The sequence below is a fragment of the Macaca fascicularis genome, chromosome 10 (assembly GCF_037993035.2).
Source record: "Macaca fascicularis isolate 582-1 chromosome 10, T2T-MFA8v1.1".
Taxonomy (NCBI): Eukaryota; Metazoa; Chordata; class Mammalia; order Primates; family Cercopithecidae; genus Macaca; species Macaca fascicularis.
Genome location: NC_088384.1, coordinates 81,442,345 through 81,465,438, shown reverse-complemented (window position 1 = coordinate 81,465,438; position 23,094 = coordinate 81,442,345). Strand labels below are relative to the sequence as shown.

The following is a 23,094-nucleotide window of genomic DNA, read 5'->3' as shown; positions in this document are numbered from 1 at the left end:
CAGAGATGAAACCCTGCTGTGCATTTATGAACCACAGAAATAGCCATGGAAAGTTCTCTGCAAGAATCCCTCATTAGATATCTGGGTTTCCAAAGGCTAATGGCATCTCTCGCAGAACACAATCATTAATCTCAAGTGCTCCATGCCAGTTGACTGTCTTCTGAATTCAAATAAGCACCTACAACTCCTAAAGATGTAAAAATATTTTTAGGTGTATAACAATCTCAAGTATCAGGCTGAGCGTGGTGGCTCATGCCTATAATCCTAGCACTTTGGGAGGCCAAGGTGGGCAAATCACTGGAGGCCAGGAGTTCGAGACCAGCCTGACCAACATGGCAAAACCCCATCTCTACCAAAAATACAAAAAATTAGCCAGGCATAGTGGCATGCACCTGTGGTCCCAGCTACTCAGGAGGCTGAGGTGACAGGATCATTTGAGCCCAGGAGGTGGAGGCTGCAGTGAGTTGAGATCATGCCACTGCACTCCATCTTGGGTAACGGAATAAGACTTCACCTCAAAAGGAATCTGAAGTGTGTATATGTTATCTATTTTCTTGTTGGCAAAGAGAAAATTTAACAATTGGATGCATGCAAAAGCATTGTAATATCAAGCCCTGCCCTCCTCTTTTTCTTCTTCTAATTTCTAAAGAAATCCTACTCATGATGGAAAATATATTGAAATAAAAAGGGAAGTTCCATTCAATTTAAATAATACCGGAATCATTAGGACCAGGGCCAGTGGTTTTTCCCCTCAACCATTGTGGGGTAAAAAAGCCATCTCAAGGTTTGAGAAGGGTAAATGCGTAACTCGAATAGGTACCAGCAAGAAGGGTGCTGTGCAGGGAATGGGAACAGCAAAATCTCTTAGGGAGCTCAAGGCAAATCAAATATTATAGTGCAGCAGGATTCAACAGTGAGTTCCCACTCCTTTCAAGATCCATCCTTTGAGCCAGGGGAGGGAAGAGGGGTGGGGGGACATTATTGGTATTTGGGAGAAGGACCATTCTTTGTCCTGTGCACTGTGGAATGTTTACATCCTTAACCCCACTCACTAAATGCAAGTAGCACTTTGCAATCCCTGACACAAAAGCATCCCTAGACTCTCCCTGAAGACATTGCTATCCCCCTTTGACAGCTCTGCAAGGTTGGAATGCACCAAACGAGAGAAGAAGGTGGGGTTTGAATGTAGCTGTGAGGATGCATCACTGAGCAGGAACTGACTAGTACCCATCTTTCCACACATGGGCACATCAGGAAAGGAAGAGCAATTAGCTCTATTTGCTGGCAAAGAAAAGGTGACATCCAAAAAGCTACAACAGCCTTATGATTAGAGAGGAGGCTTTATAGTTGGTAGTAAAGCAAATTTTAAAAGGAAATCAAAGACTGAAATGGACTTCAGTCAGTGTTCAAAAGAGCTGACATAGTAAATGACTCAACCTGTATGTCATTGGTCTTCTGAAGGGGAAGGGTTGTTTCTCTGGCAGACTGCCTGACATGTGCATGAAAAATATAGGAGACAGGTAGCTTTTAGGCTCTTTTGTGGACACTGGATTTCAAAATTTTAAAATTAAATGAAACACAGATGAAAATTTAAAATCCTGCTTATCAAAGTACACTGACCATTTACTTAATGGTCATTTAAGTAATGGCTTACTTAGTAAGTCATTAAGTAAGTAATGGACTTACTTAAGACCATTTACTTAACAAGTACGTGCCATGTTGCTTGGCGTTTTCTGTATACGTGGACAGTTTCGGGGGTTCAACTTTCCCAGTGTTGCTTCTGGGGATCCCCTGCTCTCTCCCACCCACCCCATTGGCCCTTCCCAGTTTCTATCTTCCAGCCACTACCCCCCAACCCCTACCCAGGACAAGGTCATCTGTGGGGAAGAAGGGAGGAAGGGACCCGTCATCCTGCCATCACGGGACCCCATTCCCTCTCCTTCTCTCTTCAGCTTTCTAACAGCAACATGATTTGTTAGGCAACTACCCGAGCTAAGGCTTCCTATTTGGTTGCTTGATATTAAAGTAGGCCACCAAAGGAAGTTTTAACATCTGTCCCCACAGAGGTTTGTTTTAATTTTTTTACAACAATTTTTTAAAACAAAGAGCCCCTTTTCATGAATTATTTGAGATTTGCTCACCTGAAGGCCACCACTCCTGATTTTTCTACAAACAAGGACATTCTCTTCTAAAATACAATAAAATCATCAAAACCAAGAAATTAACAGTGATGCGTTACTACTGTCTAATCCTTGGACCCCATTCACAGCTCTCCAGTTGCCCCAGTAATGTGCTTTACAATGAAAAGACGCAGTTTAAAAAAAATTTTTTTGTGTTTGGCTGTCATGGCTGTTTTTAGCCTACTTCAGTCTGGGACAGTAGCTCAGTCCTTCCTTGGTTTTCACAAACTTGGCAGTTCTAAAGAGAACAGGCCAAGAACTCCTCTCCTGCTGCTTCTATGCCATCAGGACCAGAAAGAGACCAGCATCTGCCTCCCTCCCCTTCCACCCATCCTGGAGGCTTCAGTCTAGTGATAGGGTTGTTGGGAAGAACTTGGGCAGAAGCTCTGGGCATAGCAAGGTCAAGAAAAGTTTCTTTACTATTCCTTAAAAAAAAAAAAAAAAAAAAAAAGGAGGGGCCTGGGACATAGCCTTAAGCTTTCTGGAAACTAGTGTAGTGGAAATACTGCCCCTGCTATCGAATTCTTTACAAAGTGTGGTCTCTGTTTTGGGTCCCCCCTGGCCACTCTGAGTTCTCTCTCTCCTTGAGCCTCTAGGCTGGGTCTCAGGCTACTGAAGAAAGGCCAGCTGGCAGAGGAGGAGAACCGGAACCAGCCATGGAGAAATTTAGTTTCTATTTCTTCTTGCCACTTGGCCTTTGTTCATCAACCCTGCTTCTCTATGGCCATGGTCCTTTCAGAATAAGATTGCAGGACACCTCCTCCGAACAGGGAGCATGCACTCATTCTGGTACCCTTGCACTGCATGTCTCCACTGAGTCCACAGTGTCCCAGTTAATGTCACTACATCATTTCATATCTATGTACATGCTGTGACTATATTTCAGTTGTGTAATGTCTGTAACAATGTCTCTTCTTCCTACTTAGGTTCCAAGTACCTTAGATGAGGGACATGGTCTTCGGCATCCATCTGTATATCTTCAACAACTTGTAATGAGTTGCGTTAATATCAGCTTTCTGTAAATATGTGTTGAATGGTTGAGTGCTTGTCCATGTGTAGGCCTGCATGTGACTCAAAGAATACATGTCCATATTCTTTTAGAATGTGCTGATTCTTTCGGATAATCCATTTCTCTGATCTTTATATTACCATAGACATTCTAGAAGAAAGATTGTTTAGTGAAATCCTCATTTTAAAGTTCAGAAAGTTGGAGCCCAGAAAGGTTGTATGACTTGTCCAAGGTGTCATTTCCAGCTAGTAGCAAAATTAGCACCCAAACCAAAATCCTACCTACTTTCCTAAAGCTCCATTCACTGCACCATGCACCTTCCTTCAGCATTGGCAAGTACAGATATGTGTATTATAGCTACTGATTGAGTTCTTAGGGGCAGGGAAATGTCAAAGCTAGTGATGCATAAAAGCTTATATCAGGGTCTGTCATGGAGGTCCAAGAGCAGGAGGTCCAAAAGCTTATATCAGGGTCTGTCATGGTCAGCTTCTGGTGAGGGCTCCTTTCCTGGCTTGCAGACAGCCACCTGTGTGCTCACATGGCTCTTCCTTAGTGCTTGCAAATAGAAATAAAAAAGAAATCTCCTTCTCTCTTTCTCCTTTTATAAGGTTACCAATCTTATCAGATTAGGATCCTACCTATAGACCTCATTTAACTTTAATTACCTCCTAAAAAGCCCTCTCTCCAAATATAGTCATGGTAGGGGTTACAGCTTCAACATGTGAATTTTGTGGGGACACAATTCAGTCCATAGCATAGTGATAGTGTAAATATTTTTAAACGCCTTCGACATACTATATAATATTAAAATAGTTTTTGTAGTGTGACGGGTCCCCCACCAGGTTACTTAAGAGTCTATGTCTGCTGCTTGAACCCTGAAGACTGGGCAGTGAGCCATGGCCATGGTGCCCAGCTGAGGAGTAGGTGTCCTTGAAAACTCATATCCCGGAGAGAATCTGAGAACCTACCAAGGAAAACAGTCCCATCGTGCACACGCACGGATCTCTGGAGCTATCCTGCTGCCATCCAGGAGTGCCCTGTTTATAAGTCCTAATAAACTCATCTACTCATCAAGCTGGACTTGTCCATGTTATTCTTTGGTCTTTCAACACCTTCCCAGTTTGGGGGTGAGCACTACAGTCCCAAGTTTTTCCTGTAACAGCTGAGATCTATTGGTGACAAAGTTACAGGTACTACTATTAATACTGTGATTTGCGGCCTACATTCATCGTGGGAGGAAATGCTTCATTTCAGGTTGTGGTTAGTGAAAGTAACTACATACATGTGTATATTTTTTCCATCCAAGTTCACAGGCACCCTGAATTTCTATACAGGGACATCGGGCTAAGAATCCTTGGTCCACACAAGTAATATGTTCTTGTTATGAGCAAGCAAGTGGCATAACCTCCGGATGGTGAGAACAGGTTTTGAAATCAGCTGATTCTTCCCATTGCCAGTTACTCAGGAGCAGTAAGCATGTGGAACTGAAAATAGACATCATCTGCTCCTGGCTTGCTTTCTGATATTTTTGATTGTGTGTTTGAGTATTGGAATATGTTTTGTCTTGCAGATACCAGTAACCTAAATACAGAACACAGTAACTCCTGGGCCTCGGAGAACTTCTGGCTTGACCTGGCTGTGAAAGGCCAGTCAGAGAAGGAAGAGGATGATGAGCTTCGGAAATCCCTGGATAGATTCTATGAAATGTTTGGCCATCCACAGCCAGGCTCTGCGAACCCACTCTCTGCATCTGTCTGCAAGTGCCTGTCTCAGAAAATCACTCAACTAAGAGGCCAGGAGAGCCAAAAGTATGCTCTCCGCAGTTTTCAAATGGCCCGGGTCATCTTCAACCGGGACGGCTGCTCAGTCTTACAGAGGCATTCCAAGGACACCCACTTCTATCCACTGGAGGAAGGAAGTACATCTTTGAATGATGAAAAGCCAAACCCAGGACTGTCAAAAGATATTATTCATTTCCTCTTGCAGCAGAATGTAATGAAAGACCTATAACTGGTGCCGGGCGGTGTGCAGGCTAGTAATGGAGGTGCTGCGCCATGGCCAGCACTGTTGGTGGCCACCCAGATCCCCTAGGGTCTCTGGCCAGCTCTGTGTGCCCAATCCCAATTAAGTGCTTTGTGGTTAAAGGCTGGCACCTGTGACCTGGTATTGGAGCCAGTCAGCCCATATGGAGAGCCAGCAGGGTCTGGGAGTTCTCTGTCCCCATGGTCACCCCACCCACCACTCCCCTTGGCCAAGGCCACTGACTGACTGGGCTATGAGTCAAAAACCCAGCTCCCTTGCCTCAAGGAGAAGGACATTCTCTGAGGCGTAATTTATGCTCTAGAGCTCCCTTTCCTTGAGATCAGCCTGAGGCTGGGACGTTACATGAAATCACGCCCTTGCTGGGCTTAATCCCTTTCCCTATCCTCCTCCCATTTATTTACTGGTGTCTCTGGGAGCCTTTCCTGAATAAACCTCTTATATCTGAATCCTTGACTCAGAGTCTATTCTGGGAGAATTCAACCTGAGAGAACATACTTCTGTGAGATGAGGTTTTAGAAGGATACAAAGCTCTACACTGAATCAGGTATAAGGAATTATATCAAGTTGTAAAACTGAGACCATGTAAGTGAGAATACATGTCCTAAAATAATATAAAGATTGAAATACAGTTTAGAAAAGCATATCACATCTTGATCACACCCTTGCCTCCTCTCCAAAACTAGAAATCCGTATTTTATCATACTAACTGAGTGTGGAGGGAACATTTGGACAATCTAAAATAACAGCTAAAATTCACAATTTAAAAAAAAATCTCATTGTCTTTAGATTGCAAATGTGAAAGGTGAGAAGATAACAAACGTGCATCACCCACCACAGTATATGTAAGCACTATTATGATACGCTAGGCTGATGCCATGTGGCCTTGTCAAGTTGTAGTTGAAGAGAATAAATAATCCTTTGCCCAGGTGGGGCCCTACTTCCTCTTGTATTCTGCCTGCCTGCACCCTCTGTCACCTTGTGAACGATTGGCCCCTCACCCTTGCCCTGTCCTTGCCTCCAATACCCTGAGCTCCATTTGCAAAGGCTTGTCCAGAGCAGGACTTCTTGGCCACCTTGTCCCTGTCCTCCAGGCCTGAGCCCTTCCTCACCAGGGAGCTCTTTAAATAGCCAGTGCAGGTTTGCACTGGCAGATGCTCCACTCTGCGGGTCATGTCCTGAACCCCCATTTGAGACTCAGTTGGTAGAATTACATCACCTGGCACCGGGATCTCTGAAGCTGCAATTGGAAGCCTCATGCTAATCCCTACCTCAGCAGTGCTTTCAGCAAATTGCATTGGTAGAAAGGGTTATATTGCTTTTGGGTGGGGGGAAACAACAAAAGAAGCTGGCAGCCCTGAGCAATTAGATTTTGAGCCACTTGAGGTGCAATTTAATTGGCCTAAGATTCCAAAAGCTTTCCAGAAAGCAGATTATGCGAATGGGTTGGCCTAAAATTGAGAGTGAGTGTGCCATCTCAGGAAGGTCTCCCGGGGACTCCTGAATGGAGAGAGAAGCCTTTTAAAGGTTAGGAATGACACACTCACACTCAGACTTCCAGTGCTGGGGAGATTCAGTGTAAGAAACAGTGCTCCAGATTGAAGTGTAGGGGCATCCCCCGGAAGGAGACCCAAATGGTAGAAACAGGAAATGAATAGGTCTTTGAGAAACACTGGAGGAAACAAGACTTCAGGTTTTCCTCTGACAAGCAATCATCTGCTTCTTTCTCCGTGGGCGTTTCCTATTGAACTGGCCCTCAAATAATCATGAAGCCAAGGGGACTTATACTTGAAAACCTGACAATTAAATTTTAAGGTAGTTAGCTTTATTGTTTTTTAATGAGAAGCATATTAATAGATGTCCTTGATGAATGCTATCACTTTTAGTATGACTCAGTCACTGCAATGTTTGCACTTAGTCTCCATGGCTACCTGCAGGAGGAAACTGGATTATTTTATGTTGTTTTTAAAAGGACAAAAAATACAAGCCGTTTGAATCTTCATGTTGGGAAGCAGCAACTTCTATTTGGCAATGAGATTTTAGTGTCAAACATTTCATAACCTTTATTAATATGTGTGCCAAGGGTGCCCAGTGAGAGTTTAACCCCAAAAGTAGAGAATTTAGAAGTCTCAAAGCCAGAATCACCTTAGGTTTAAAAAGAGTGTGGTATGTGTTTACTTGCATCTGAATAAGTGTTTGTGACAGGTCAATACAAGATATTTGATTCCCTGCAAACTCACTGCTTAATTTGATCTCTGTGAGGTTAGGATGGCATTTTCCATTTATTTCTGTGAACCTTTAATAAAGACTAACAGATAAGGATATTGAGGCTTTGGCCTTTGGCATTATTGTCTAATTCTGCCCTACAGATAAATTCACCAACATTATAACATCTCATGAATGTCATGACTGGCCTGTGATATCATCTGTGGTCTGTTTCAGACCTGGGGCCCTTTTCAGGTCTTTGTGAGACATCAGAACTAAGAGTGCAGAAACATCAGAACCCTAAAGAAGAGAACTGCTACCAATGTCTTAAATTAGTGTGCTATTTCTCATTTCATTAGCCTATTTCTTTGCATAACCTATGTAAGAGCCCATGTAACAAATCTTATTACCAGTAATTAGCACAAAACAATAGAGCTATACTTTTTTTATTTTTAAATAATTTATTTTAAAAAATAGAGATGGGATCTTGCTATGGTGGCCAGGTTGATCTTGAGTTCTTGACCTCAAGCAGTCCTCCCACATCGGCCTCCCGGAGTGCTAGGATTACAGGTGTGAGCCACTGTGCCTGGCCAGTTTTTTTTAACTTTTTAAAGCTTTTAAAACTTTTTATTGGATAATAATAATTACACAGAAACATGCATATATCATACAAGTGAACACCTTGATGATTTTCACAAACAACCGACCTGTGTAGCCAGCATCCTGATCAAGCAACAGACATTACCAACCAGCCCAGAACCCCTTTTAAGTAGAGAACTGATGAGAACAGTTTGCTCTGACCAGTGTTTCTCAAACTGCTGGTAGCACAAATAGTTTTAGATACTACAAGGAAAAACAATGTTTATTTTAATTGGTGATCTATTCAGTTTAAAATGTTAGAAAAATAGAACTACTACATCTGGTCCATGCTTTCAGATGTATTGCATAGAACAAATCTAATACAAGTATTTAAAATTTAAAACTGGACTGAATTAATTTAAAAATTAATAATAGTGCAGGTAACATATATGTCCAAATGTATAAAAGTGGTATATGTGAAAATGACTGAGGTTTGGAATTAAGTGGTGTATTAATCTGTTCTCATGTTGCTTATAAAGACATACCCGAGACTGGGCAATTTATAAAGGAAAGATGTTTAATTGACTCACAGTTCCACATGACTGGGAGGCCTCATAATCATGACTGAAAACAAATGAGAAGCAAAGTCACGTCTTACATGGTGGCAGGCAAGAGAGCTTGTGTAGGAACTCACCTTTACAAAACCATCAGATCTTGCGAGACTTATTCACTATCATGAGAACAGCATGAGAAAGACCCATCCCTGTGATTCAATTACCTCCCACATGGATCCTCCCATGACACATGGGAATTATGAGAGCCACAATTCAAGATGAGATGTGAGTGGATACACAGCCAAACCACATCAAGTGGGATAGGTGATCCATCATACCCCATTAGTCTCCACCATTGCTCTCCTGGAATACTGCAAGAAACTTCCTTCTGGTCAATCCATATCTACTTTTGCCTCCCTTTACCCTGGAACCATAAAGCAAATTCTTTTAAAAAGCTAAACATGCATGAATAGCCAAAAAATTTAAAAGAAGGAAGTAGCCTTCTCAAATGTGAAAACATTTTTATTTCTATAGTAATTAAAGCAGGAAAAAAGGCATAGACAAATCAAAAGAAAAGCGTATAGTCCATAAATAGATATAAATGCCTATGGAAATTGAGTATATGGTGAAGGTGACATTGCAAACCCATAAGGAAAAGGTAGAGGTTTTAGCAATTGCTGTTAGACACTGGCTCCCCACATTGGGGGAGGGAGAGTGAAAAAGGCTGGATTCCCCACCTTATTTTTCATATCAAAATGAATATTAGATGGATTAAAGACTCAAGATAAAAATCACAAAAATGCTAGAATAAAACACAGGTGATATGGATATATAAATGGAGATATTTATGTATAGATATATTGGAACAGGGAAGATTTTTCTAAGACTGACACAAAACCTAAAAATCATAGAGGACAAATTTGATGAAAATGACTGCCTAGCCATATGCAAGATCAAAACTAGGAAAAATACTTAGAATACATCTAACAGAGAGAACTTTTTCAAGAAACAAGTAGTACAAATTATTAGAAAAACAACTAATAGAAACATTGACAAAGGACATGAACAGGTGGTTAAGAATATATATGTAAAAGTAAAAAACACCATAAAAGTTACAGATGACAATATACCTAAGTGTTTTTATAGCCCTGCATGAGAAAGGCCTTCCTAAAACAGATGGCAATGCAAAATAATAAAAGATTGACAGTTTTTTGTTTTTTGAGAAGGAGTTTCGCTCTTGCTGCCCCGGCTGGAGTGCAGTGGTGAGATCTCAGCTCACCCTCTGCCTCCCCAGGTTCAATTGATTCTCCTGTCTCAGCCTCCTGAGTAGTCGGGATTACAGGCGCATACCACCACATCTGGCTAATTTTTGCTTTTTTTTTTTTTTTTTTTTTTTAGTAGAGACAGGGTTTCCTCATATTGGTCAGGCTGGTCTTGAACTCCTGACCTCAGGTGATTCACCTGCCTCGACCTCCCAACATGCTGGGGTTGCACAAGCGTGAGCCACTATGCCCGGCCAACAGTTTTAACTACATAAAAATTTTAGACTTATTTTTTTAAATAGATCAGGGTTTCACTGTGTTGCTCAGGCTGGTCTTGAACTCCTGGGCTCAAGTGATTCTCCTGCCTCAGCCTCCCAAGTGTTGGGATTATAGGTCTGAGCCACTGCACCTGGCCAAATTTGAAATTTAGAGTGAAAGATATCATAAATATGTGATAATAGCATTGTGGTTTTGTGAGAAGATATCCTTATTTCTTAGAAATGTATACTGAAATATTTAGAGCAAAATATCTTAACATCTGTAAATTACTTTAAATATATTTCAACAGAAACAAGATAAAGCAGACAGGACAAAATGTTAACAAGTTATCACATCCAGATGGCGAGTATATGAAGGGTCACTATTCTTTCCACTTTTCTACGTATGAAATTTTCAAACTATTTATTTAGAGACAAGGTCTCACTCTGTTGCCCAGACTGGAATGCAGTGGCATGATCACAGCTCACTATAGCCTTGATCTCAGGTCCAAGCAATCCTCCTGCCTCAGCCTCCCAAGTAGCTGGGACCACAACTGCATGCGACCATACCCTGCTAATTTTTTAATTTTTTTTTTTTTTTTTTTAAATAGAGACAGGGTCTAGCTTTGTTGCCTTGGCTCATCTTGAACTCCTGGCCTCAAGTGATCATCCTGCTTTGGTCTCCCACAGTGCTGGGATTATAGGCATGTGCCTTTTGTCTCAAAATACTTGTTTATTCCTTTTCCCCTCTCCATTTCCATTCTCTCAGGTCAATTCACAGTGCATGGCTCTCTCTCACTTTGCTTTCTTTCTCTAGTGGAAAATCGCCCTCCCTGTGTATCTGAGAACTCAGTCCTCATGAGCTAGGTCACAGTCAGAGAAAGAACATATTAAGGCCACCTGAATGATGGCCCCTTTGGGATAGATTACTCTATCTGCAAATGTGCTTGTGGACCAGACCAGGCCCGTTGCTTGTTTAACACCCAAAGGCCTTATTCTCTCATTGCCTTTTTCTTAAATCCCTGAAAGCTGTGCATCAGAGATAGCAGTTTTACCAGCAACTGAACCAAGAGTTCTCCAAATCCTCCCAAGTGAATCCTTTCCATCTGCTGTCTCAGTAGGCAGTGCATTGACGAAGGCACACGGTTTAGCATTCCTGCCCTCTGTTATTTTCTCCTCTTCTTCCTTCAGCATTTGCAGCTGAATGTCAGATGCCTTAAGCACACATTATTATTTCATGAGAAGGTAATTCATGTGTATTCAAACTGTGGGACTTTTCTGGTTGCCCTTACAAGCTCCTCCTGGGATCCTGATTAATTATTGTCACATTGTTTCTCCAGAAGGTGTGAGGACCATTAGGATGTCAGGTGTGCAACTGTCAGTTGCTCTGGTTAGAATCCCTGGATGCAAAAATGCCTAACCCTGTCCTGATTTTCACATTATTTTCCCACTGTCTTATATCCTCAAACCCTCTCCTTTTTCCTCTCTCTTTTTCACCATATATCTAAAGGTCTTCATTATTTTATTTTATTTTATTTTATTTATTTATTTTTTTGAGACGGAGTCTCGCTCTGTCACCCAGGCTGGAGTGCAGTGGCCGGATCTCAGCTCACTGCAAGCTCCACCTCCCGGGTTCACGCCATTCTCCTGCCTCAGCCTCCCGAGTAGCAGGGACTACAGGCGCCTGCCACCTCGCCCGGCTAGTTTTTTGTACTTTTTAGTAGAGACGGGGTTTCACCGTGTTAGCCAGGATGGTCTCGATCTCCTGACCTCGTGATCCGCCCGTCTCGGCCTCCCAAAGTGCTGGGATTACAGGCTTGAGCCACCGCGCCCGGCCTATTATTAAAAAAAAAAAAAAATTGTACACACACACACACACACACACACACACACACATCCATGCACTTACAAAAACTTGATTTAATCATGGTTTACTTCTGTTCAGCTTCTCCTGTCCCCTTTGGTCCCATCTTCTAGGCCCACAGCTAAGACACAAGAAGCTGCTGGAATTTGGAGACAGGGAAGACCTAGGTTGGGAATCTCTGGCTTAAACCAACAAGCATTTGGTAAAAATGTGAGGCAACTTCCAGTTTCAGGAGAAGATGATATAGACTCATTTTTGCTGGCTTCTTCCCTTTAAACACAACCAAGTACTATGGAAAGAATTCAGCAATCATAAAACGACTCTGAACAGCACAAAGAAGATGGACGGACTAGGGACTCAGGACTCTAAGAATAACACAACAGTTAGTTTTCTGGATTTTCTTTATCTTCCACATATCCTGGGCACCAGCCAGCTTGAAACCACAGACAGGTACAGGAGAGAGAAAGAGAGGAGAGGAGAGGAGGGGAGGGGAGGGGAGGGGAGAGGAGAGGAAGAAGGGGGAAAGAAAGAAGGAAGGAAGGGAGGAAGGCAGGCAGGCAAGAGAGAGAGACAGACACGCACGCGTGCGCACACACACACAGAGGGAGAGAGAGAGGGGGGAGAGAGAGACAGACACGCACGCGTGCGCACACACACACAGAGGGAGAGAGAGAGGGGGGAGAGAGAGACAGACACGCACGCGTGCGCACACACACACAGAGGGAGAGAGAGAGGGGAGAGAGAGAGACAGACACGCACGCGTGCGCACACACACACAGAGGGAGAAAGAGAGGGGAGAGAGAGAGAGAGAGAGAGAGAGATCTTCTCTCTTTGGCTAAGGGACCAGGAAGGGAGAACTCAGTGGGGAGATCCACACCCAGTGGCATGGTGGACCCAATCTGCTCACAGCACTAGCACCAGCAGAAATGAGTTTCCAACCACTCCCCTACTCCACAGCCACAGACAGCAGCAGGCCGGTATGCCTGCAGCAGTGGCAACAGAAGAATCCAAACGGGCCAACCCACTTCACATCCCATCCCCACCAGCAGCAGTGAGCTCAATCTGCCCGTATCAGTGGTAACAGTGAAACGCATGCAGGCCAGGTGATCTACTGCTCCACACCAGGTGACAGCAGTAGGCTCCTTCACTTGCACAAGCGGTGCCAGCAGGTCTGGTATCTTTCAGCCGTTCATGCAGAGGCAGAAGGTGACCTAGGGCATCCCCCACACCCACATGATGACACCAGTCAACCTAGAGAAGTGCCTCCTGTCTCTGTAGGCACCATATGTAGCAAACCCAGTAGGAGCTTAAGCAGAGCCACAAGAACAAGGCAGACCAGAATAGCATTGCGAAGGCTCAGAAAACGCAACTGACATTAAAACTATGGCCCACAAAACGAGGCAAAACTGACACAATAAACCTAAACAGGGCGGCTACCTGCTAAAATAGAAGCTTTATATAGAATCAAGAGTCTTGTAACATAACGTGCAAAATGTCCAGGATACAACTGAAAATGACTTGTCATACCAAGAACCAGGAAAATCACAACTGGAGTGAGAAAAGGCAATCAGCTGACATTGACAGTGAGATGAATCAGATGGTGGAACTATTTGGCAAAGATTTTAAAACAACTACCATAACATAGTTTCAGTAAGTAATTATAAAATCCTTTGAAACATATGAAAAAATAGAAAACCTCAGCAAAGAAATAGAAGTTACAAAAAAAACCAAATGGGAATCACAGAATTGAAACGTGCAGCAACAAAATTTAAAAACTCACTGGGCGGGCTCAATGGTAGCGTGGAGATGATAAAAGATAAAGTCACTGACCTTGAGGACAATTTCATTGAATTTTATTCAATTTGATCAACAGGGAGAAGAGAGATGAGGGGGAGGGGGAGAAGAAAGGAACTACGGAGACAATAACAGAAGACCTAACATTCAGAGCCCCAGAAAGACTCCAGAAAGATTTGAGGGCTAAACAGGTATTCAAAATATAAGGCCTGAAAACTTCCCAAATTTGGTGAAAGACAGAAACCTACAGATTCACAAAGCTGAGTGAACCCAAAATAGGACCGATCAAAAGAAATCCTCACCAAAACACATAATAATTAAACTTCTGAAGCTGAAAGAAAAAAATCTTAAGAGCAACCAAGGAGGAATACATTATCTATAGGCAAACACCAATTTGAATGAGAACAGATTTTTCATCTGAAACCAGGGAGGCCAGAATGAAGTGGTTCAACATTTTTCAAGTGCTGGAAGAGAAGAACTGTCAACCATGAATTCTACATACAGTGAAACCATATTTTAAGAATGAAGGAGAAATAAGAGAATGTGTGGCCAGCAGTCCTACGCTTAAAGAATGCCTAAAGGAAGCTCTCCAAACAGAAAAGAAATGCTAAAAGAAGGTTGGAAGTTCAGAAAAGAAAGAACAACACAAGGCACAAAAGAATATATAATAAACTATTCTTTTCCTTATGAGTTTCTTAACTCATATTTAACAGTTGAGGCAAAAATTATAACATCAATTGTGGTGCTTAATAGATGCAGAGGAAATACTCGAGGCAATTATACTTAAAATGAGAGGCAGGTTATGATATGGAGATATAATAAAAAATACGTATTTTGTCTCTGGCTCTAGTTTCTTGCACGGAGCTGCTAAAACCATTGTAAAGTCCTGAGCAAAAGGGATGCTAAGTGCGTCTTTTGTTCTAATATTTGGTCTTTAAACCCAGGTCCTGACACAGATCTCCTAATACCTTGGAGTTTCCTGGGGGATGGGAGGGTCCTTTGTTCTATTGAGGCAACTCTTGGTGGATTCCTAGATGGAGGCTGGTGACCAGCAAGACAGAGCTATAAGTAGAAGCTTGAAACTTTCAGTCCCACCTCCCATTCTCAGGGAAGGAGAGGGGAACTGGAGTTTGGGTTAATAATAGATCATGTAGACATGATGCAGCTTCCATAAAAATCCCTGAACTACAGGGTTCAGAGAGTTTCTGGGCTGCTGAACACATGGTGGTGCAAGGAAAACGATGTACCCAGAGCGGGCAGGGAAGCTCTACACCCCTTTTCACAGACTTCGCCCTATTATTCTCTTATCTGGCTGCTGATCTATATTCTTTATCATATACTTTATTTTCATTTACTTTAATATTATTTTGTTTTATTTTTTGAGATGGAGTATCGCTCTGTTGCTCAGGCTGGAGTGCAGTGGCATGATCCCAGCTCACTGCAGCCTCTGCCTCCTGGATTCAAGCGATTTTGTCCTGCCTCAGCCTCTCAAGTCACTGGGATTACAGGCACGCACCACCATGCCCGGCCAATTTTTGTATTTTTAGTAAAGACAGCGTTTCACCATGTTGGCCAGGCTGGTCTCAAACTCCTGACCTCAAGTGATCCACCCACCTCGGCCTCCCAAAGTGCTGGGACTTACAGGCATGAGCCACTGCACCCGGTCTATCATATACTTTATAATAAACCAGTAGATAAAAGTGTTTCCTTGAGTTCTGTGAGCCATGCTGCCAAATTATCAAACCTAGAGAGGGGGTTTTGGAAATCCCAATTCATAGCCAGAAGTATAGGTGACAACATGGGGCATGAGATTGGTGTCTGAAGTGGGGGTCAGTGTTGCGTGACTGGGCACTTAACCTATGGGATCTGATGCTATCTCTAGGTAAATAGTGTCAGAATTGAGTTAAATTGTAGCATACTCGGTGTCTGCTGGAGAATTGCTTGGTATGAGGAAAAACATTCTCGTATCTGATCACAGAAGTGTGTAGTGTGTTGAGTATGAGAGTAGAGTAAAAGAAAGCAGTCAGTTTATTTTTTCCTCCCAAACACACAGGTAAAGGGACCTAAATGGAAGTAGTGTTTCAGTATGTCACTGAGTGATAAAATGTCAAATAGTAGGCTGCAGTAAGATATGTGTGTATATTTTAACACCTAGAGCAACAACTTAAAAAAAAAACTATACAAAATGATTTATTCAAACACGTATAAATAAAACACCAAGGTGACACCCTTAAAAATGTTCAAGTGACTCCTAGAAAGGCAAATAAAGAAAACAGATTAAAGAAATACTAAAATGGCAGACTTAAGCCCTGACATATCAATAATCACATTAAATGTATACAGTCCAAATACGTAAATTACGGTATAGATATTGTCAGAATACTCCCCTCCCGCAAAAAACAAAAAACCACGACCCTACTATATACTGTCTCAAAGAAACTAACTTCAAATATAACAACAGGATGGTTTAAATTAAGGGAATGGAAAAATATATATTATACTAACATTAATTAATTGTAAAAAAAAAATGGGAGTAATGGTTCACTGTAAAAAAGTGGGAGTGGTGCCTGTAACCCCAGTGCTTTGGGGGGCCAAGATGAGAGAATCACTTGAAGCCAAGAGTTTGACACTAGCCTGGGCAACAAAGCCAGACTCTGTCTCTTAAAAAATATATTTTTTTAATCAGCTGGGCATAGTGGCATATGCCTGTTAGTCCTAGCTACTAGGGAGGCTGAGGTGAAAGGTTGTTTGGGCCCAGGAGTTCAAGGCTACAGTGAGCTATGATTGCACCACCGCAATCCAGCCTGAGTGGCAGAGTGAGACCCTATTTCTAAATAAATAAATAATTAATTAAAAAGCAGGAGTGGCTATATTGATATCATATACATTGAACTTCAAAGCAAAGAAAACATATTATACAATTAAGAAACAATCAATCTGACAAAGCAATCTTAAATGTATATGTGCCAAACAACAGCACTCCACAATTATAGTTTGGGAACTTTAGCACCCCACTCTCAGCAATTAATATAACTCCTTGACATAAAATTAGCAAATATATAGAAGAAATGAACAACACCATCAATCAACAAGATTTAACTGATATTTATAGAATATTCTATCCAGCAGTAGCAGAATATACATTCTGTACAAGTCTCCAAAAAGCATTCAGCAAGACAGACAATAACCTGAATGATAAAACAAAGCTCAATAAATTTAAAATAGTTGAAATCATACAGAGATTTTCTCCAACCATAATGGAATCAAAATAGAAATCAATGACAGAATATAACAGGAATGTCTTCAAACACTTGGAAATTAAATAACACACTTCTAAACAAATGCACAAACTTCTAAACCCAAGAGTCAAAGGTGAAGTCTGAAAGGGTTGTAGGGGAGACATACAGAAATGAATTAAAATGAAAAAATGCATCATGTTAAAGAAGGGCGCAGCTAAAGTAGTGCTGAGTGGGAAATTTATAACACTAAATGCTTGTATTAGAAATTAGGAAAACAAATTCAAATTTAAGTTCTTAGTTCAAGAAATTAGAAAAAGCAGAGCAAAATAGATCCAAAGTAAGCAGAAAGTAGGAAATAATAAAAATAAGAGCAGAAATCAACGAATGTGAGGAAAAGAAAACAATACAGGAAATCAGGCAGGGCAAAATGGCTCACACCTGTAATCTCCACACTGTAAGAGGTGGAGGAGGGAGGATTGCTTGAACTCAGGAGGTCAAGGCTACAGTGAGCCACATGTGCACCACTATACTCCAGCCTGGCTGACAGTGTGAGACTCTGTCTCAAAAAGAAGAAGAGGAAGAGGAAGAGGAAGAGGAAGAAGAAGAAGAAGGAGGAGGAGGAGGAGGAGGAGGAAGAGGAAGAGGAAGAAGAAGAAAGTCAATGAAACCAAAAGGTGGTTCTTCAAAAACAGAGAAACTAAAAATCACCAATATCACTATTCTGTATGATAGTGAATGAATGTGACAAAATTGCATAGAACTAAATATGCACAAATGAGTACAAGTCAAAATGGAGAAACTGGCATAAGATCTATCAGTATCAACGGCAATATCATGGTTGTAGACATTATACTACAGTTTGGCATAATGATATCATTAAAGGAAACTGGGTAAAGGATAAAGAGGATCTCTGCCAGTTTTTACAACTGCACATTTATCAACATTTGTCTCAAAATAAAAAGTTTAATTTTAAAATGTTGAGGGTCAACAAGTTGGGCCAGTTTCATCTGAGCAGTTGGGGTCACTCATGTAGCTTCAGTCATCTGGTATATCACCTTGTGCTGAATGCTCCAAGATGGCCTTGTTTGCATTTCTGGTAGTTAGGGCTGGTGTTGACTGGGGCATTACATGGAGGTAGAGTTCCTAGAGGGCACATCCCACCACACAAGCACTCTTCAAGACTCTACTTACATCACATGCCCCATTGGCCAAAGCAAGTCACATGGCCATACTCAGAGTCATTATGGGAAATCACTACACACAGGCACGTAACACAAGAGACATGATTCATCGGCAGCCATTTCTAACATGATCTCCCACAAAGGGTGAGAATGTTTTTCTTTCTTTCTTTTTTCTTTTCTTTTTTTTTTTTTTTTTTAAACAGAGTTTTGGTCTTGTTGCCCAGGCTGGAGCGCAATGGCTCAATCTCGGCTCACTGCAACCTCCACCTCCCGGTTCAAGCGATTCTCCTGCCTCAGCCTCCCGAGTAGCTGGGATTACAGCCGTGCACCAGCACTCCCAGCTAATTTTGTATGTTTAGTAGAGACGGGGTTTCTCCATGTTGGTCAGGCTGGTCTTGAACTTCTGACCTCAGGTGATCTGCCCACCTCGGCCTCCCTTCTGACCTCAGGTGATCTGCCCATCTCGGCGTCCCAAAGTGCTGGGATTACAGACATGAGCCACCATGCCTGGCCAAGAATATTTTTCAATCATATTTCTTCATGGATATCTATCACTTGGATCTGTCACATATTTTTCTTTTTTCTTTTTCTTTTCTTTTTTTTTTTTTTGAGACGAAGTCTTGTTCTGTCACCCAGGCTGGAGTGCAGTGGCGCAATCTCGGCTCACTGCAACCTCCACCTCCCAGGTTCAAGCAATTCTCCCTACCTTAGCCTCCTGAGTAGCTGGGATTGCAGGTGCCCACCACCACGCCCAGCTAATTTTTGTATTTTTTAGTAGAGACAGGGTTTCGCCACGTTGGCCAGACTGGTCTTGAACTCCCGACCACAGGTGATCTGCCGGCCTCGGCCTCCCAAAGTGCTGGGATTACAGGCCATTGCGCCCAGCCTGCTCATATATTTTTAAACACCTTTCCACATTTAGATATTGCCCAGCCTTGGGAATACACCTTTCCCAGCTTCCCTTGTCAAAGTGCTGCACACACAGGACTTGGCTCTGCCAACCAGACACAAGGGTGAGGCTCAGAGATGACCTGTGAAGAAACAGGCAGGGCATCTGGGCATCCATTTTGTTGAAGCTGAAGCATTGGAAATAGCATATTTCTGGACGGGTGGCAACAACAGCTTCTTGACTGTGGCAGAGGCAGTGTGATTCAGGGCTCAGTGAGGGCGAGGGTGGTTTCCTGACCAGGGTGAAGGAAGCCTTGTACAGAAGTCAAAAGCAGCCATATCTCCCTTGCCATTCTAGTTCTGTGGTGTGAGCTGGAAAGTTGTTGCTATAATCCCAGCCTACAGCTTTTTCTTCTAGCCCTTTCAACATTTTGGTGCATTTCTAGCAAATCCCTCTTCCTTAAATTATCTGGAGTGGTGTGGGAAACCAAAATATGCCATCCCAAAATATACTTCTTTGGCATACTTCAGGTTGGTTTTTCTGAAAAGCTGCAGATGGGAATAGCTCTGAAAAAGCTATTCTCTTATAAAAGAAATTTACATCTATCTACATTAGTAAAGCAAACAGGAGATGCAGGCACAGGCTTTCTCTGAGGTTCTCTTATCCATATGTAGGAAAGAGTAACTCACAGGAAAATGAGACTGATGGTCTGACACTTTTATTTTTGTTTATTTATTTATTTAATTAGGGTCTCACTTTCTCATCCAGGCTAGGGTGCAGTGGCATGATCATGGCTCCCTGCAACCTTGAACTCCTAGGCTCAAGTGATCCTTCCACCTCAGCCTCCTGAGAAGCTTGGATCATAGGCACACAGCACCAAACCCAGCTAATTTTCTTTTAAATATTTTAGAGATGGAGTCTTGCTATGTTGCCCAGGCTGGTCTTGAACATCTGGCCCCAAGCAATCCTCCCACCTCAGTCTCTCAAAGCACTGGGATTACAGGTGTGAGCCCCCATGCCCAGCCTGATACTTTTAAAGGTCTGACAGAGAAACCTTTACCACAGGCTGCCATCTATTTTGTTCTCAGGACTGCTACCTGAGAGATTTCATCTGCATAGTAAGACAGGCTTTGCTTGACTTGCCTTTCTTCCCCTCACCCTCCTATAGCCTGTTACCACCTACCCCCAGGAGCCCCAAACTCCTATTTCTTTCCATATGGTATAAGAACTTCAGTCATCTGGCTCTTCTTTGAGTATCATACTTTGTATGGCTTCTGTGCATTGGCATGTAAATAAATTTATATGTTTTTTCTCCTATTAATCTGTCTATTGTCCATTTGTTTTATAGACCCAAATTATTGAACCTTCAGAAGCAGGGGGAAGAAAAATTCCCTTCACCCTTACAGTGGATTCTGTTGTCTGCAGGTGGTAATGCTGGTGGATAAAAATCTCTTTTTGAATTATCAGTTATATGTCAGTCTTGCCTATTCAAAATAAACAAAAATGTAATTTAAAAATGAATAATGTAAAAGGGTGTGATCTGAATCTTTCCCAATCCCTGTTTAATGTCTGTCTCTCAAGCAGTCCCTCTCTCTCCTGACCTCAACCTCTCATTTTTCCCTGAAGCGCAATCTTGAGCCCTGCTTGATCCATATGAAACCACTATTTTTGTTGGTCAAAATAGCCAAGAACTAGCAATTCCATAGTCTTCAACTTCACACTTGCCATTTGCATTAGTCTGTTCTCAATCTGCTAATGAAGACATACCTGAGACTGGGTAATTTATAAAGAAAAGAGGCTTAATTGACTCACAGTTCCACATGGTTGGTGAGACCTCACAATCATGGCAGAAGGCAAATGAGGAGCAAAGTCACATCTTACATGGTGATAGGCAAGAGAGCTTGTGCATGGGAACTCCCATTTGTAAAACCATCAGATCTCAAGAGATTTATTCACTACCACGAGAACAGTAAGGGGGAAACTGCCCCTATTAATAAATTATCTCGACCTGGTCCCTCTCACTACACATGGGAATTGTGGGAGCTACAATTCAAGACGAGATTTGGGTGGGGACACAGCCAAACCATATCATCATTCTTTTGAATTTATCTTTTCTCAAAACTTCAACTTTATCCATCTGCCAATTTTCAAGTCTTTACCAAGTCTCTATCCTATATAATTTCCCATGGAACATTCTACTCATATGTGTCCTTGTCACTTTAAAGAAAATGTATAGAAAATCAAATGTATCCTCTTTCCCACAAGTTAACATTCTCATTTGATGTCTCTAATCTATCCACGGCACTAACATTTTCTAAGTCACTCAGGCTTGACGAAGTGTGGATTCATTATGACTTTCACTTCGAAATGTCTCACTGTATACAGCAAGAAGTGGTGGTTAAGAGCTGAGACACAGGAGGCAGCCTGCCTGGGTGTGAATTTTGACTTGGACATTTATTAGAGATGTTCTTGGGCCTGTTATTTAACCTTACTGTGTCTCAGTTTCCTCAACTGTAAAACAGGAGTGTCAATAATGCTTAGTTCAGGAGGCATAAATGAGTTCAGATTTCTACAGACAGTTCCTGACGTATGGCTCAACTTAAGGTTTTTTATCTTAACAATGGCATAAAATCATTCAGTATACTCCTTAACGTTGATGGGATTACAACTTCATAAACCTATCATAAATTGAAAATATTCTAAATCAAATGACTTAAGACATTTTCAATTTATGATGGGTTTATCAGGATATAACCTCATGTTAAATCAAGGAACATCTACATAGTATTCAGAACAGCACCTAGCATATAGTGTTTTTTTTTAAATTGGTTTGTTTGTTTTGAGATGAAGTTTTGCTCTTATTGCCCAGGCTGGAGTGCAATGGCACAATCTCGGCTCACTGCAACCTCCGCCTCCCGGGTTCAAGCGATTCTCCTGTCTCAGCCTCCCGAGTAGCTGGGATTACAGGCATGCGCCAGCATGCCCATCTAATTTTGTATTTTAAGTAGTAACGGGGTTTCTCCATGTTGGTCAGGCTGGTCTTGAACTCCTGACCTCAGGTGATCTGCCCACCTCAGCCTCCCAAAGTGCTGGATTACAGGTGTGAGCCACCCCACCCAGCCGGTTTGAATCCTACTACAAAAATTAGCTGGGCATGGAGGTGAGTGCCTATAGTTCAAGCTATTTGGGAGGCTGAGGTAGGAGAATCACCTGAACCTGGGAGATAGAGGGTGCAGTGAGTCATGATTCACAACCTCTTACACCTGGCTTTTCTTTTTCTTCCCAACACCATCACCTGTATCATTTTCATCTCCTTAAGGACCTCCTCAAGGTTCTCCCTGCTGCCGGTTCTCCCCTTTTCAGCCTCTTCCACACATTGTTGCTACCACGTTGATTTCCCCAAATCACTGCGGGGATCCTATCTCATCCCCCACAGAAAGCTCCTTAATGCCAACAAAAGGAAGCCCCACCACAGGTCCACACTGATCAAACCCAGATGTTCTGCCCTCTCCACATTTCTGAGACTGGACCCGCCAAACCATTCCATTCCTTCTCTAGCTCCCACAGCTTTACCCAACTGCTCATTTGCACTTTAACTGCTGCACAGCAGGACTGCCCTTTAACTGTTAACATGTATATATCTGTCTTCCTTGAATAGACAGAAAGTTCTTGAAGGCTGGAGAGCTTATACCACCCATACCAGGCACAGACTAGTGCTGGGTAAATACTAACCAAGACATAATGTTTTCCTGTATTCACACTTCCTTTTCAGCTTCCCGGTGGAGCCAGCTTGACAACATCTTTCTCTTTCCTACAACTGAAACTATAATTGTAAAACCAAGAGCAAGGGGCCAGTGTGGGAGATGAGATTGTACCTTCTGAAAGACATCATGGTGGAAGGAAGAGTCCAGTTGCAGGTGTGAGAGGCTAAAGCACCTCCATTAACAAGCAGGATGTACAGTGAGGCTCATCTACCTCCTCTGAATCTCATTTCCGTGTCTGCAAATGAGGACATTAACAAAGCTCCCAGTCCTCCTCAGG

At 42.3% G+C, this 23,094-nt stretch overlaps 1 protein-coding gene and 1 long non-coding RNA gene across 6 annotated transcripts in view; one reads left to right on the top strand and one right to left on the bottom strand.

Annotated features, from left to right (window-relative positions):
• SHLD1 (shieldin complex subunit 1) overlaps positions 1–5,678 on the top strand; it is a 111,881-nt gene extending 106,203 nt beyond the window's left edge. For all 5 annotated transcript variants that reach the window (XM_015457817.3, XM_005568395.4, XM_065522795.1 and 2 more), the window contains one exon: positions 4,760–5,678. In XM_015457817.3, the coding sequence (XP_015313303.3) occupies positions 4,760–5,199 (440 nt within the window). In that variant the 3' untranslated portion in view covers positions 5,200–5,678. The remainder of the gene's footprint in view (positions 1–4,759) is intronic.
• Positions 1–23,094, bottom strand: part of LOC135965607 (uncharacterized) — a 62,117-nt gene that overhangs the window by 30,853 nt on the left and 8,170 nt on the right. The window lies entirely within an intron of this gene.